Below are 15,845 nucleotides of genomic sequence, written 5' to 3' on the forward strand. Positions count from 1 at the left end.
TTTTCAGTAAAAAATAAGCAAATAAAAGGATAAACATGTCACCAAAAAATGAATTCTTTTACCAGATGGAAACAAACATTTTCCACTGGAAAACAAAAAGAAAAAAAATGTAAGACTTAGTACTTTTCCTGTGTATGTTCATATGTGCCCAGGGTTTAGACCACACATATATAGTGAACTAACACAAACACATACATACATAATATACATGTAGCATATATATATATAGTGTGTGTGTGTGTGTATATATATAAAATAATGCATAATTTTTATAGAGTTAGGTTTACTTTTTAATATAGATTTTCTATGTCAGAGCATAATCTTCAATAATCTCCCACTTTAAGGAACATGAACAATGTCATACCTGAAGAAATGGTTATTTCCCCATAATATTCTGTCACCATGGTGTAGCTGTATTGGACTGAAGACAGAAGACCCATTTACAAATGTTCTGCAGGGAAAAGAGATCAAACGTGAATGACATTACAGTATCATGTCTTTTGTTTTAACTTTTCAGTACTATGGAATTATTTACTATGGAAAATAAAACATTCCCCAAAATAAAATCTGCCCTTGGTGAATTTTAATATTCATATTTACTCCTCTGCTAATTTACCTAAAAGGTGTATGGTACTAAGTGCAAGCATACCTCACATTACTGTGTTTTGCTTTGCTGCACTTTGCAGATACTGTGTTCTTTAACAAATTGAAGGGCTTGTAGCTCTCCTGTGTTGGGCAAGTCTATGGATGCCATCTTCCAACAGCATGTGCTCACTTCACACCTGTGTCACATTTTGACAATACTCGTAAGCAGCTTAGGGTGTTGGTTGGTAGGGGTTCTAATCAAGAGTTGATGAGGGCCTGCATGATGCCATGGTAGAGGTATAGACAGGAAGGAATGGGTGTGGGAAAAATGTTAAAGTTAACTACAAGGGGCTTGATAACTAGCTGAATATCTTAACTAAATGAACTTAAAAATAAAAGCAAACGAAGGCCAAATGTCCCTTATACTGCTCACCACTAGAGTATTGCCTACCTCTTAAAAACTACTGACATGAACATTAATTCAAGTACGTTACCTGGTATTCTTGTGAGGAGTCAGCATAACCTGGCCTTCGGATGTGATGTCTATAATACAGTGTTCAGGAAGAATCCCCATTCCACACAGTTGGATATCTTGGGAATTTGCTGACCCTATCAATGTATGTTCCTAAGAAAGAATCAAATTCACTGATTAATGTTGAATTCTTACATGTATACAAACTAAAATAATGTACACTGAACACTCTTACATTGATCTATTACCTTAGCTAAAAGACTTTTTAAAAAGCAAATGGAGGCCAGGCTCGGTGGCTCTGCCTGTCATCCCAGCACTTTGGAAATCCGAGGTGAGTGGGCTGCCTGAGCCCACAGGTTCAAGACCAGTCTGGGTAACTTGGTGAGACCTCATCTCTACAATAAACCAAAAACTAGCCAGGCTTGGTAGCATGCTCCTGTAGTTCCACTTGGAAGGATGAGGCGGAAGGATCACCAGAGCCCAGCAGGTCAATGCTGGGGTGGCCATGAGTGTGCTACTGCACTTCTGCCTGGGCGATGGAGTGAGAATCCAACCAGGGGGAATCCCTGGTTTTCCCTGAAACCATTCTATAACTTAAAGTTCCTTCTAAGGAATAAACCCTCAGTTGAGTTATACCTTTTAAACTTAAGGCTATAATTTCATATTCATATCTATATATATTCATTATTTTTCATCACAATCTTAATTCCAAATATTTTATACTACTCTCAGAGCATGGACCACGTGTCAATGATGGACCAAAAAATATGGGTCTGCAAGCTGCATTTTCTTAATTTGTGCATCACCTACCTGGTCTCAATCAAAATGAGTCAACCACAAAGACAAGAGCTATTCAAGTGTAAGAATATGAAAAGACAAGTTATTTTATGAATCTCATGGTGTCCACTAACCTCATAAAAAATGTAATAGATATGTTCTTACCTTAGACCCCTAACTACTCAATCCCTAAGTCCCATGTTTTTGGCAGGTAACTCACCTATCCCTAATGAAGAAAATTGGCATCATAAAAATTGAGCTCTGGAAGGCTGAAGCTGAAAGATTGCCTGAGCCAAGCAGCTCAAGGCTGCAGTAGCCGTGACCGGACCACTGCATTCCTGCCTGGGCAACAGAGTGACTCCTAACTCCAAAAAAAAAACCCAAAAAACAAAAAACTGAGCTCTTTCTTATTCATCTCAATATCTGGTTGCCTGTATATGAGTAAATGTCAGTATGAACTGGTATGTGTTCCTAGGCCACCTGCTCTTTCTACACATCTAGATCAGGGGCCAGATAGTAAATATTTTAGGTTTTGTGAGTCATATACAACTACTCAACCCTGCCCCTGTAGTGCAAAAGCAGAGAATACATAAATGAGTAAGTGTGGCTACATTCCAATAAAATTTTATTTATGAGCACCAAAATTTGAATTTCGCTTTCATGTGTCTGAAATATTTTTGTTCAACCATGTGTAGACAGCTGTAGACAGTGAAAAATGTACAAGCCATGTAAAAATGTAAAGATAATCCTTAGATCCTGGGTCATACAAAAACAGGAAGGGAACTAGACTTGGTCTGCGAAAAGTAGTTTCTGACCCCTAGCCTAGAGGAGTTCAACCACTCCCATGGCTTTACATACTGTCCACATATAAACTCAACCTTTACCACCAACCAGGAACTACAGACTTCCACTACCACTATTTCGGTTTCAGTCACCATCATTTTTTGCCTACTCAGCCTACTTGACACAACTTGGACGTCCTGAGGATAAGTCAAAGTGAGCAAGGACTAAAGCTGAACTCCTGCTCCCATCTCCCCAGATCCAAAAGAAGTCTATTCTCTTCCCCGATAACAATGGCATTACAACCACCAGTCAGTCAGCTAAAAAAGTTTAGACATTATCCTGAATCCTCTTTCTTTCCCCTATGAGCCCACCCCCACCCCCATCCCCATGTCAGTCAGGAAAACTTTACAGAGTCTACCTCCAAAACATAACAAGAATCTGCCCATTTTTCCCACCTCTGCTACCACATCCTGGTTCAGCCTCCAAGATCTCTGGTTTGGGTAAAAGCAGGAACTTCCTATCATGTCTCTACATATATGCCACCCCCATCTACTCCCAATGCAACAGCTGATCATGTGATCCCCTATTTAAGCCCTTGGAATGGCTTCCCTTTGAACTTCGAATGAAGCCCAAAATGCTTACCCAGGCTTACAAGCCCTCCATGACCTGCCCCTGCCTCTCTCTCTGACCCTCACTCCTACCAACTCCCCATCATGGAGCATGCACCATCCACATCAGCCTTTCATCTGTTCTTTGAGTACACTGAGCTTATTTCCAACCCACAGCCTTCCATTGGATGTTTCCTCTGTCTGAAATATTCTTCCACTGATGCTGATAATAGTTGTTTCTTATCATTTCTATCTCAGCTTTTAATGTCACCTTCTCAGAGAAGTGTTTCCTGAACTGACGATCAGAAACAGCCACCCAATCACTGACATTCTACCCTATCTTAACTCCTTCCATGAGACCCATACTATCCATCTCCACAACCAGCACAGAAATGCCATGAATGCAGAGAACAGCCTGGCTTGCTCCCCGCTGTATTCCAAGCACTTTACACAGGCCTGGCACTTGAAGGCATTAAACAAACATAAAAGAAAAACAAACAATCATTTCCCTTAACTTTCCCAGGTAATCAAAATAAAGCTAATCATGGACAGCACCTCAGTCTCTATGTGATAGATGAGTATAATAATTCTAAAGTATGCTAGTATAAAGTATTCCAGGATAAACAGAAGGGGGTTGAGTTCTGGAAGAGTAAGAGAACCATACAACTTGGAATCAGGAAGAATTTTAGAGATGTTTTAATCCAGTGCCTCATTTAAAGATGGGATGGCTAAAGTCATCCAGAGATGTAAAGTCATCTTCGCAGCATCTACATTGACTTGAGAATTTGAAGACAAAGGGGAAAAAAAGCTCAGCCTCCAAATTCCACCATCCTACATCATGGTATCACTTTACTGAAGCAAAAATTGTTCTTGGACTGAGATCATACTTTTGAATGTGCTTTGTCATGAATATATTCTTGTTGTGGGGTTAGCTTGGGCAGTCAAGAAATCAACACTGCTTCAAACTCTGCCAAAACAGGGTTGACCACACAGCCTGAAACAGAATCCAAACACCTCCTCACAAGAGGACCAGAAATATTCTGACTACTCTCCAAAAATCTTTAAACAGTTTCTCTGTTAGTCAAGGAACAGATATCAGATATGAATCAGAGTTGGGTTTTTTTTTGGGAGGGGGTGTCTGTTCCAACTTGAACTACATTACATCAGAAAGAACGAAAATTCCTAGTTTTGTGAAATAAAAAGGACAGAATATTTAAGTCCTATTCTAACATCACATCTCTCCTAAAGTGTATGAATATCTATGGCTGACATTCTAAATCAAAACGTTGTCAATACTGTTCAGAAACACAATAAGTGACATGATAATACATATTTCTTCATGGACAAAGATAACGTGTATAAGGTACCATATAGAGTATCAATGAGAAAGTCAAATGTGGAATATTTTATATTTGCACAGTGCTTCTGTTTATAAAGTGCTTCCATATGTCTAATCCTTACAAGAACCCAACAAGGTGGCCAGAGATAATTCCATCCATTGACAGAAGAACCTGCAGATTGGAGGGGACAAAGGGCTTGTCCACGGTCTGAAAACACATGTCACCTCCCCTCCTACTCCAGAGCTGCTACCACTGTACCTCAACACCTGAGAAACACACACATCATAGTATGTATCAAAGACACAACTCACAGCAAGACGAAACACAGCTCAAGATACTTATTAACATAGGAGCCTTACAAAAACGACACAAAGCAACTATTTCAGGATGTCTTTGGAAAACTAGCTAGTGTGTCACTGAATTCTTGAATCCTTTTAGAAATGAAATTCACATAATCCTCTAATGCTGAAGCTGTTTCCAACTTAATAGGCTCATAGCTTTACTTCCCTAGCCACATTAGTTAAAGTCGTATATGGGGGGGGACACTGTGTCTTAATATTTATTAACCCTATGTTACAGTCATGTAGCCCATTCCATAAGCAATCATGCTCCGGGTTTGATATAGGCAATTTGGGAGCTCTCCTCTGAATGTACGTGGTATCTCAGGGTTCATGCTCATTCTAAAGTTGTCTCTCATCTTTCTAATATGTCCCATGATTTATAGATTTCAACATTTACCAATATTTGTCTTTTTCTGTTCTTGCTCTGATCCCCTCAGTTTCTAAATAGCCTACTCTCTCTTTTATATAGGTTGATAATTCAAATTTTTAAATTTTCCCAAGAGTTACTGAAAACATAAATTTCATATCAAGTGGTCCTAAGAACATAACTTTCTTTAAATATTTCCTCTCGTAAACTAACAAACTGCTCACAAAAAGATGTGCTTCACAGAAAACACGAAAGCTTCAGTCTACTGACTAAATGAGTCCTTTAGTCTTTAAAGCCAACCTTTAAAGCGTCAAAGTTATCTACTTAATTCCCTGGTATACATCACCTCAAATAATGGTAGGCAGGCTATTTAACTTTTTGGAGTAAGTAAGCTATTTAACTTGCTGGAAATAATATCACAATATCATTTTTTATTACTAGGTTAATTACATCACTCAAAGATTTAAAAAGGAATCTGAACCCAAAAACCCAACATTGTTCTACAGTCAGTTTATTCAAATAAAAACAATTTTTTCAAATAAAAACTCTGCTTTTTGAATAAGCATCATTCCTTAATTGAATAAAGTACTATGAAATATTATTCTATTTTGTGGCAGGAAATCAGCACAAAGCATTTTACTTCACCTTTAAATAGTAGACCAGAAGTTCATTCAGTGCAGGATCAGCATTCAGATTAACAAGGAAGCATTTATCATCTCCAACTTTGATTCCTGAAGACTGAAGAGATATTCCAAGACTCTCAAGCTGTTTCTGCCGCTCCTGTAAATGTATCAGAGAAATATTAATTCCACAGCTGTTAAGGCAGTGAGATATAAAAGACCTTACAACATTAGAATTATTCAATAGCTTTGTAATTCAAATACATTATCTTAGGATATGGCATTATAGATTACTGCATTTTTCTCTTATTTCCAAACTACAGTATGTCCCCTACATATGAACCTCCACGTTATGAAATTTACGGGTACACACTTGCAGTTTTTTACATATTATCTCTCTCTACCAAGTGTCAGTATAGCCTGTTAAATGTATACAGTACTATATAGTAGATTAGTTAGTTGGGTACCTCAGCTAACTTTTTGGACTTAAAACAAATTGGATCTACAAACATGCTCTTAGAATGAAATCCACTCGTATGTTGGGCACTTCCTATATAGAAAATTGTTTTATTTTGTTCAATCAAATTTTCTTTATTTTGAAAAATAAAGCCCATTACAAATAACAACCAAGTATACTAGCATGCTCTCATTTTTTCTTCTTAAAAACATCTAACCTCTTGAATTAATCTCATTTAACTCTGTATACATAAGCAAATGTGCATGCACTTTACTCAATTGTGATCCCTCTTAAAAGCAAAACTTCCAATATATTCTCCTGTTTGTCATCTTCAGTGACTCTCCCAGCCAGAATCAAGGCCAAACTACACCAATGAAGTTTACAAGCATCTCCGACCTGGCCTCTTTCCTCTCTAGCTTCATGTCTTATCACTCCTACTGTCAAGCCCTGCACTGCAGTACCATGGGACACGTTATAGGTCCCAGAAAAGGTCACTGATATTCTCTTTGCTCTCTTTAGCTTATAGGATTTTTTCACCTCTTCCTTCTATCTGGAGTAGACCAGCTCTCCTACTTGGTAACTGTTTATGTAACTATTTCTCTCACCACAGACTGTGAACTGTGTGGGCATGGCTCCTGTCTTATTCACTGTTGTGTTCCTAGCACCTAGCACAGTATAGGACATTTAATGAGCACTCAAAACATTAGTGCTTAGAATTTATCAAAAAGTCAAATACTTAAGTACTTCAGTAAGAATCCAAGCCTTTCCTTTTTTGTGCCTACCTGCCTCTGAACTCATACAATACACAAACTCATATACATAAGAGGATACACATGAATCTAGCAACTGATAATGAGTCAAAGTCACCTAGGTCCTTTGATTCTGGGAAAAGGACGAACTAAGTCATTCAGTTAGGGCCATATAGTAAGTTTGCAGTATAATGAAAATAAACCTTCAGAATGTTGGCATTTCTAGGCATACCATCCTAATTTATATGGTCGCTGCAATTTAGTCAACACATCCAGACTAGAAGTACACTATTACCAAATTAGAAAGGGGGTCTTTTGGGCCTGGGTCTTTGAATCAAGTGTCTCTTCTAAGAAAAAAAAAAAACTACAGAGTTCTTTCAGAAGTTCTGAGTAGTTTAACACTGGACATTAGAGTTTTCTGCATGTAAATTGAAGAAGTGATCGTACTTGAGAAAAAAAATTTTTTTTTAAATCATGTCCAGTTGGGAGCAGTGGCTCATGCCTGTAATCGCAGCACTTTGGAAGCCAAGGCAAGAGGATTGCCTGAGCCCAGGGGTCGGAGACTTCATCTCTACAATAAGTGAAGAAAAATTAGCCAGGCATGGTGGCGTATGCCTGTAGTTTCAGCTACTTGGAAGGCTGAAGCAGAAGAATCACCTGAGTCCAGCAGGTTGAAGCTGCAGTGGCCATGAGCGTGCCACTGCACTCCAGCCTGGGCAATGGAGTGAGACTCCAACTCCAAAAAAAAAAGGAACCATGTTCATAAAATGAGAAAAATAATTCTAATATGCCTTTCTGTAAGTTATCACTATTAGTAAACTATTGTTTTATCCTACTTCTCTATATATTTTTCTGTCACTTGTATTTTTATAATGATAAAAGCACCACAAAATTTTTGTCTAAGCCAAAAAAATACATAATGGTGAAAAACCGTCAATTCATTTTAAAATATGCCACCAAAAACCCTATAGTATTTAATCATCTAAAAAATTACAAATGTTGGCAACATCTAGGAATCAGCTTATTTAAAAAAAGTATTGTATAATCAAACATAGTTATATAGACTGGGAATGGTGGCTCATGCCTGGAATCCCAGCAAGCTAGGCGACCAAGGCAGGAGGATTGTTTGAGCCCAGGAGTTCGAGATCAGCCTAGGCAACAGAGTGGGATCTCATCTCTACAAAAAAATTTTAAAAATTAGCTGGGTGTGGTAGTGCACACCTGTAGTCCCAGCTACTCAGGAGGCTGAGGCAGAAGGATCGTCTGAGCCCGGGTGGTCGAGGCTACAGTGAACTGTGATTGTGCCACTGCACTCCAGCTTGGGCAACAGAGTGAAACCCCGACTCAAAAAAATAAACAAAAATTGAAATACACACACACACACACACACACACACACACACACACAAAATGCTTACTGATATCATCAAATAATGCTTCTATGTGGGTTAACTTTTTCTAAAAAATTGTCAGGAAGTAAATATAAAAAATTTCAGGTAGCCTTTGTGGGCCACGTAGTCTTTGTCTTAAATATTTAGCTCTGGTATTGAAGCCATAGATAATAGACACAAATGAGCATAGTAGTACTCTCAAAAAAATTCATTTACAAAAACAAATGGTGGACTGAGGGTAGCCAAGGAACAGTATCTGCTGATCCCTGATCTATCTCAAAGTTCTGATTTCATGTAAGTGTGCATCTCTTAATGACAACACAAAAGAGGAAAAAAACAGACAATTTAACATAGTAGAGATGGAACTGAAATTACAAAACAGTCATCTTGAGTTCAGTTTGTTTATTCAAAAATATTGTTGAGCATACATCTAAAAACACTAGTCTGTTTTTTCTTGAGAATATTACGAAGTCACTGGGGACTAAAACTATACATGGACAATTAAACTGCAATAAAGCATTGCATGGCTGAAGGGTTAAAGGGTGCAGACAGGCTGCAGGGAACTCTATGGCAGGGCAGCGTGAGGGCTGGCACACTACAGAAAGATGCCACGGAGTACAGAAGACCTATCGAGAGTCCAAAAATGATGTGAGAAGTCCTTCAAAAAATAAACTAATTGAACTCAGTTTACCCAGGCTGTCTTAAATGTATCTGACCATCAACTATATTCCCCCAGAAAACTTACTAACACTTTGTGGCCATAAAGTCAGAAACACATTTTGGAAGTCAGTCAGTCTGGATTAGGAAGAGGCAAGTAATCTAGAAATAAGGTTTTTTCAGTGAGAGAGAAAAATCCTTCAGCAACACTAAAGTCTGGGGACTTGGGAAGATAAGGATTATAGGAGGTGATGATGGATAAACCAGGCAGCATCTTCTAAAGGGATACCAGCGAGAACAAGAGAGGAAAGCTGCCAAAACTAAGCTCCCAGCACTGCAACATCTCTTAGACCAACCCTGCTTCATGTCAGCACAGTTGCACTTTACAACCAATGTTTCCTTAAGGAGTAGCTCGAAATACACAGAGTAGTTCCAGATTGGACAATCATTAGAATGACTTATACTATATAATAGACAAAGTGAGATATGTAATGGGAACTAGTCTACACACTGATGTGCTCTCTTCTCTATAATCTGGGAAATATGTTTTAAGATACTCTAACACAGTGATACAGATACAACAATAGTGCCTGTATTTTTTTTTTTAATTCAGTCTCACTCTGTCACCCAGGCTGGAGTGCAGTGGTACACTCATGGTTACCGCAGTCTAGACCTGCTGAGCTCAGGTGATCCTTCCGCCTCAGCCTTCCAAGTAGCTGGAACTATAGGAGCATGTGAACACGCCCAGCTAATTTTTTTATTTACTGTAGAGATGAGGTCTCACCAAGTTGCCCAGGCTGGTTTCAAACCCCTGGGACCAAGCAATCCTCTCAACTCTGCCTCCCAAAGTGCTGGGATTAGAGGCATAAGCCACCACACCAGCCATATATGAATCTTTAATGAAACCAGGAAATGGTTATCTGTGAATTTATTGTACTCTTCTCTAATTTGTATCTATTTTGAAAATGTCTATAATAAAATGTTTTTAAAATCTAATGAAATCCTAGTCTGCACTAATATAAATAAAACATCCACTTTATGCTAAGTGATAGTAGCACCATCCTACAATATCAGACCTGTAAGTTGGTTCTGGACAGCATACTTAAAGATGGAGTCTATTGGCGGTGAAAGATGCAGTAAGTTCTACATCTTCTCTGATACAAGGAACAGTTAAAACATGAGGGAATTTTAACTTAGAAAAGGAAGAGGAAGAGGTAGAGAGAGGACTTTAAATGGCTGAACAACTGAGTTGAGTAACAGTAGTTCCCATCTTGTAAGGCTACTGAGAGGAGCCCATAAAATACTGTAGCTAAAAATGCTTAGCATGGCACCCAAACATAAATGTACCAAATATATCCAATAAATGCCAGCTATTATTGTCATCACTGGTTACTGCATACAGGTGGAACACTTACTCCCTTAGCTACAGAACAAACTAGGGCCAATAAGTAGAAATGAAAGAATAAAAGCCTGATTAAATAGTCACTATTACAGTTCTCCAATCATGAAAAGACTGACAGATGGCATACTGACCTCTGCATTACTATATACAGATTTCTAAAACAGAGGCTGGATAACCATGTAACAGGAAGGCCATAGAGTAAATCTCTTATTAAGAAGACAGGCTTTTTAGCATTTTCTTGCAATGCTAAACTTGACTAGATCTTCCTAGACTAATGCTAATGCTCCCTCCCTAAGATTTTACAACTCCATTAATTATTATTAGAAAACAATGAGATAGCTCAGATTTAGGTATCTAATATTCTTTCACTGAGCTGTCATATGGAAGCAAGAAGGTCATAGTCTAATATTGACTACTAGTAATTCTGTAATTTCAGTAAGTTCCTTAGGTCTCCAATACATTTAATAGAACGGGGTGGCTAGGTTCAGCAGCTCAGCCTGTAATCCCAGCACTTTGGGAGGCCGAGGCAAGTGGACTGCCTAAGCCCCTGGGTTCAAGATCAGCCTGGGCAACTTGGCAAGATCTCGTCTCTACAATAAATAAAAAAAAATTAGTCGGGATTGGTAGCATGCGCCTGTAGTTCTGGCCACTTGGAAGGCTGAGGCAGAAGAATCGCCGGCACCCAGCAAGTCGACACTGGGGTGGCCATGAGTGTGCCACTCCAGCCTAGACAACAGAGTGAGAATCCAACTCAAAAAAAAAAAAAAAAAGAACGGGGTGTCAGAGACAGAGGCTACAAAGTAGTTAGATCATTTAAACATTTTTTAAATTACTGACACTAAAAAAATCACTTATTATATAATAAACAATTACAATTATAAGCTTTTTATCCTTCAAATTTAATTTTGTAAAGCATAGACTCTCCTGGATCTAGATTCCTATGAAAAGTGTTAGATTTGCCCTCAGCAAAGCTGAAAATGAAAAAGGAACCAGAAACAACATTTGTGTCCCATCGTGTACGTTGCCATGAGATTTCACACTCTTTATCAGCTGGGAAACACGAACCTGTGCAATCTCCTCTGTTTTCCTTAATTTCTCCTCCCAGGTCACAGTCATTTCCTGGATTAGCTTCTCAGATTCTTCCAGCCGGTCCTTTAGCTCTGGAGATTTCATTGCCTACAAGCAAAATGTTTACTTCATGAAATGTCTAGAGGATGCCCTGGAAAAATAGCCAACTCTAAAAGGACAAAAGTAACAAACGGTCTCCTCTCAGCTGTATGACATGCTGAGGTCTCTGATCTACCTAGAACATAACAATGGATCATCACTGATCCCAGAACCTAGACTGCTGTGAGGACCGTAAGCTCAACATGTTATTGAAGGTACATCTGAAAGGAAGACAACTTTTTCCTTTTCCTCCAACCTGTTGTGAAGATCTAATTACATCTGAGGACACATACATGCAAAGCCATTAGGGTTTTTAAAAAATTCCAATGGGCTATATATCTACCCTTTACTGATGACTTCAGGAATTTACTCATATATATGCAGACTAAATGTGTATATTTTGCAAACTGGATGGTGTTATTAATATCAAGGAGACAGAAACAAAACTCAAAGAATCTTGATGGACTGTAAAATTATTCCTATAAAAACAGAATGAAACACAATAGGCAAAAATACAATCAAACTAAAGGTCTTGTCAATGTATTTTACTAATTTATTACCAGAAAACGGGTATGAGAAAGCAAGCAAGCCCCAGGAAAGAGTCCCATAGAGCTAGGTAACTGTGACAAGAGAAATGCTAACTAAAGCAAGAATCCCAGATCATTCCCCTTTTACAAGAGGATGAGCACTTGGTTGTAGGTTAGAGTTGTGCAGGTTTTCAAATACAGTATAGGAACATTAACACCGTCCATTATAAAACATAGAGAAGACAGTTGAAACAGAGTACCACTAAACACATGGGCATTTCTGCTATAAAATAGTTTTTTCTACAGATAACCCGCAACATGGAACTGCTTAATTATTAAGGTGTGAAACACCTCGGGATGTTCATTCTGACTTCTACCAGGGAACAAAAGAGAGCTACAACAAAAATCCTGCTCTCCAGTTTTCTGCATCAAAATTAGATTATATACACTTTGCTTCCAATGTCTCTTTCTATCCCTTATTCTATTATACCTCTTCTCTCTTGTTTGCTACCTGAATAGAAGCAGAAAGAAATGGAAGGAACCATTTTCTCAATTCCCTTTATTCTCTATTTAATCCTTTTAACATCTAGTAAAATCTCTAAATTTCAAAACTTATTGTTCATCTGAATTTATTATGCATCTCAAATTTCTCTTTCTTTAGGAAATTCAAAAAGTTCTGAGTACTCAACGCCAAGGAGAAGAAAACTCAAGTTCTAACATGACTAGCTCTCCCTGGATTCAAGGAGTGCTGCACAGTTGCGCATCATACCTCTGCTTTGGTGAGCTGCTCTCGGAGTTTCTCAACTTCTTCCCGGAGATCCCGGATGATTCGAGCATTGGGATCCTCGTTCACCACAGCATGGTTAACAATGTGCTTGGCCCGATCTGCGTACCGCAGGGTTGAGAGGGTTTCATCATAGTTATCAGCTGCCGGACTCACAGTAGCCACCATAGCAGTCTTGCTGTTACCCCCAAGACTGTCCTACAGGAGAAAAAAAAAAGGAATAGCATTTTAAAGTTGGAAGAAGATATAATATGAGAAAGTTGAAGTCAGAAATGGTGAACTAACTTGTCTAGGTCAAACATGTATTTACTGACAAATCTAGGGCTAAATGCAAGTATACTGAATCAAATCCTATGCTGCTTCTTCTCTGCCAAGCTACTTTTCTTTAAAAGAAAAAAGGTGTTGGGGAGAGCTTTAGTTTTTGAGAAAGAACAGAAAATGAAATAAAGTCTACATTTATTTTAGTTGAATAAAAATTAGCTGCAAGTCCATTTATCCTGTTTAACAGGCAACATGATGCCACAAGACAGCAGACTACGCAGAATAAAAAAAGGATTTCTTAAATGTTCAAAACCTTTCTTAGAAGAACAAGAGTGAAACTTGTGACAACTGACTGAGGCATGATTACTTACAACCTTCTCCACCATGTTGTATACATGGAGTCTCTGTGAAGCCTAAGCAATAGCTCAGAAAGTTGCTGTTAGGAGCTTTCAAGCACCTGATAACGTTTGAAAAGCACGAGGTGGCCAGGCATGGTGGCTCAGGCCTACAACCCCAGCACTTTGGGAGGCCGAGGTAAGAGGGTTGCCTGAGCCTGTGGGTTCGAGACCAGCCTGGGTAACTTTGGCAAGACCTCATCTCTACAGTAAATCAAAAAATTAGCCGGGCATGGTGGCACATGCCTATAGTTCCAGCTACTTGGAAGGCTAAGGCGAAGTATAACCTGAGTCCAGCAGGTCAAGTCTGCAATGGCTGTGAGTGTGCCACTGCACTCCAGCCTGGGCGACACAATGAGACTCTGATTCTAAAATAAAATAAAGCATGAGGTACAATTAAAGTCTTATGAAACAAAAAATATGGTGAAGGAACTTCATTTTCTTCCCTCAGATGACACTTCAAAAACTGCTAAAACAGGTGTCATGATCTACATAAGCATTTCCACACTCCAGCTGAAGGTACTGAGAAGAGATTCTTCTCTATTATACTCAAACTCATGAGTACAGTGAAATGACTTTAATAGCACTGGCTTCCAGCAAATACAAAAAAAAAAAACAACCTTCACTTAAGAACATTAAAATTAACAAGACATAACTAAAAATGACAAAAGTAGCCCTTTGCACTCAAATGTCCCCTCTGAGGGGACATCGTAAATCTAGCAAATTCTACTTGTAGGCAGCATTAATCTATAGAAAATTCTTATTTTTTAAGATATAAAGTTTTTCCAATCTCAACATATCTAAAATTTATTAGAACAATCGGTGATTTACATAATCTCTGTGCATACACTTTACACAGTTCTCACAGGACACGAAGAGATCGCTGATGATTATACAGGACAAACTAATGCCAGCGTAAATTGTTCCAAAAATAGATGTTTCCTTGAAGTTTTCCATTCAAACTGCACAAAAAAAGCAAATAAAGAGATGGACTATATACTGAGATGTGATTAATCAGTTGCGAAGTGGTTTTCAGGCATCACAAATGCATCCTTCCATATCTTCTTCAAATATCAGACTGGACAATAAATTACATATTGTTAATGTGTAAGGAAGAATATGAAATTGCACTGTCTGCTCGAATAGAACAGTCACTGGCCGGGCTCAGTGGCTCAGCCTGTAATCCCGCGCCTTTGGGAGGCTAGGGTGAGTGGATTGCCTGAGCCCGTGGGTTTGAGACCCACCTGGGCAGGCGAGACCTCATCTCTACAATAAATCAAAAATCAGCCTGGCGTGGTAGTGTGCTCCTGTAGTTCCAGCTACTTGGAAGGCTGAGGCGGAAGGATCGCCAGAGCCCAGCAGGTCGAGGCTGCGGTGGCCAGGAGTGGCCGCTGCACTCTAGTATGGGCGACAGAGTGAGAGCTCCAACTCAAAAAAAAAAAAAACACCAGGTGGACATCAAAAAAATTACTATTGCACAACATGTATCAACAAACCTGCAATGCATGTTGGTGACTGTTTCACACATTACCACGTTAGAAAAATATAGGACATAAAATTTCGGTGTTTTTGGTCATAAATAAGTTCCTCAATGTCCAAAAATCCATTATAAGCCAAACATCATTACAATGAAATAGCTGGTTTATACTGTTTATATGAAGTATCACATTATTTATAAGAATTGATTCATTTTTCACTACTTCGTAAAAAAAAAAAAATGTGGTCGGACTCCTGATAGGTGATGCCCAAGATGTCTCCCAGCGCAGAGGACTAGACTCAGGACAGCGAGCCTACCGCACTCTGCGCGATCACACAGAGGAGACTGCCTGCAGTCCACCTGTGCAGGCAGCCTCTGCAGCGGACCACCACCCCCACAACCCAAGTTAGTATCTGAGATGCAGAGGGCTCTATCTGATACTGGGGAAAGAGGGAGTGAGGATACATGCATGTTCACATACATTATCAGAAAATACATAGGAGTTGTAGGAATCATGTTTATAGAATGGAGTTGATTTATAATGACACTGTGACGCTCTAACATTCTCTCTGTGGTGCCTGGATGTCTGGCTTTGATTCTTGGTTGAGAAAAGAGCAGTGAGATCTATGGGGCACCATTTTAAAGTCTGATACTCCCCCTGGAGATTCCCAGAGCCCATTTGTCTT

The 15,845-nt window shown here is 39.0% G+C and overlaps 1 protein-coding gene across 1 annotated transcript in view; it reads right to left on the reverse strand.

Annotated features, from left to right (window-relative positions):
- The window catches only part of LOC103254121 (kinesin-like protein KIF13B), a gene marked incomplete at its 3' end in the record, with an annotated part of 123,883 nt that overhangs the window by 1,295 nt on the left and 106,743 nt on the right, over positions 1-15,845 (reverse strand). The window contains exons 13-17 of the mRNA XM_008052272.2: positions 13,012-13,224; positions 11,614-11,724; positions 5,919-6,053; positions 1,080-1,210; positions 365-451 (exon numbers count right to left, since the gene is read on the reverse strand). Of these exons, the coding sequence (XP_008050463.2) occupies positions 365-451; positions 1,080-1,210; positions 5,919-6,053; positions 11,614-11,724; positions 13,012-13,224 (677 nt within the window). The remainder of the gene's footprint in view (positions 1-364; positions 452-1,079; positions 1,211-5,918; positions 6,054-11,613; positions 11,725-13,011; positions 13,225-15,845) is intronic.

The sequence above is a fragment of the Carlito syrichta genome, unplaced genomic scaffold, assembly GCF_000164805.1.
Source record: "Carlito syrichta isolate Samal-C Ts95f unplaced genomic scaffold, Tarsius_syrichta-2.0.1 Scaffold270753, whole genome shotgun sequence".
Taxonomy (NCBI): Eukaryota; Metazoa; Chordata; class Mammalia; order Primates; family Tarsiidae; genus Carlito; species Carlito syrichta.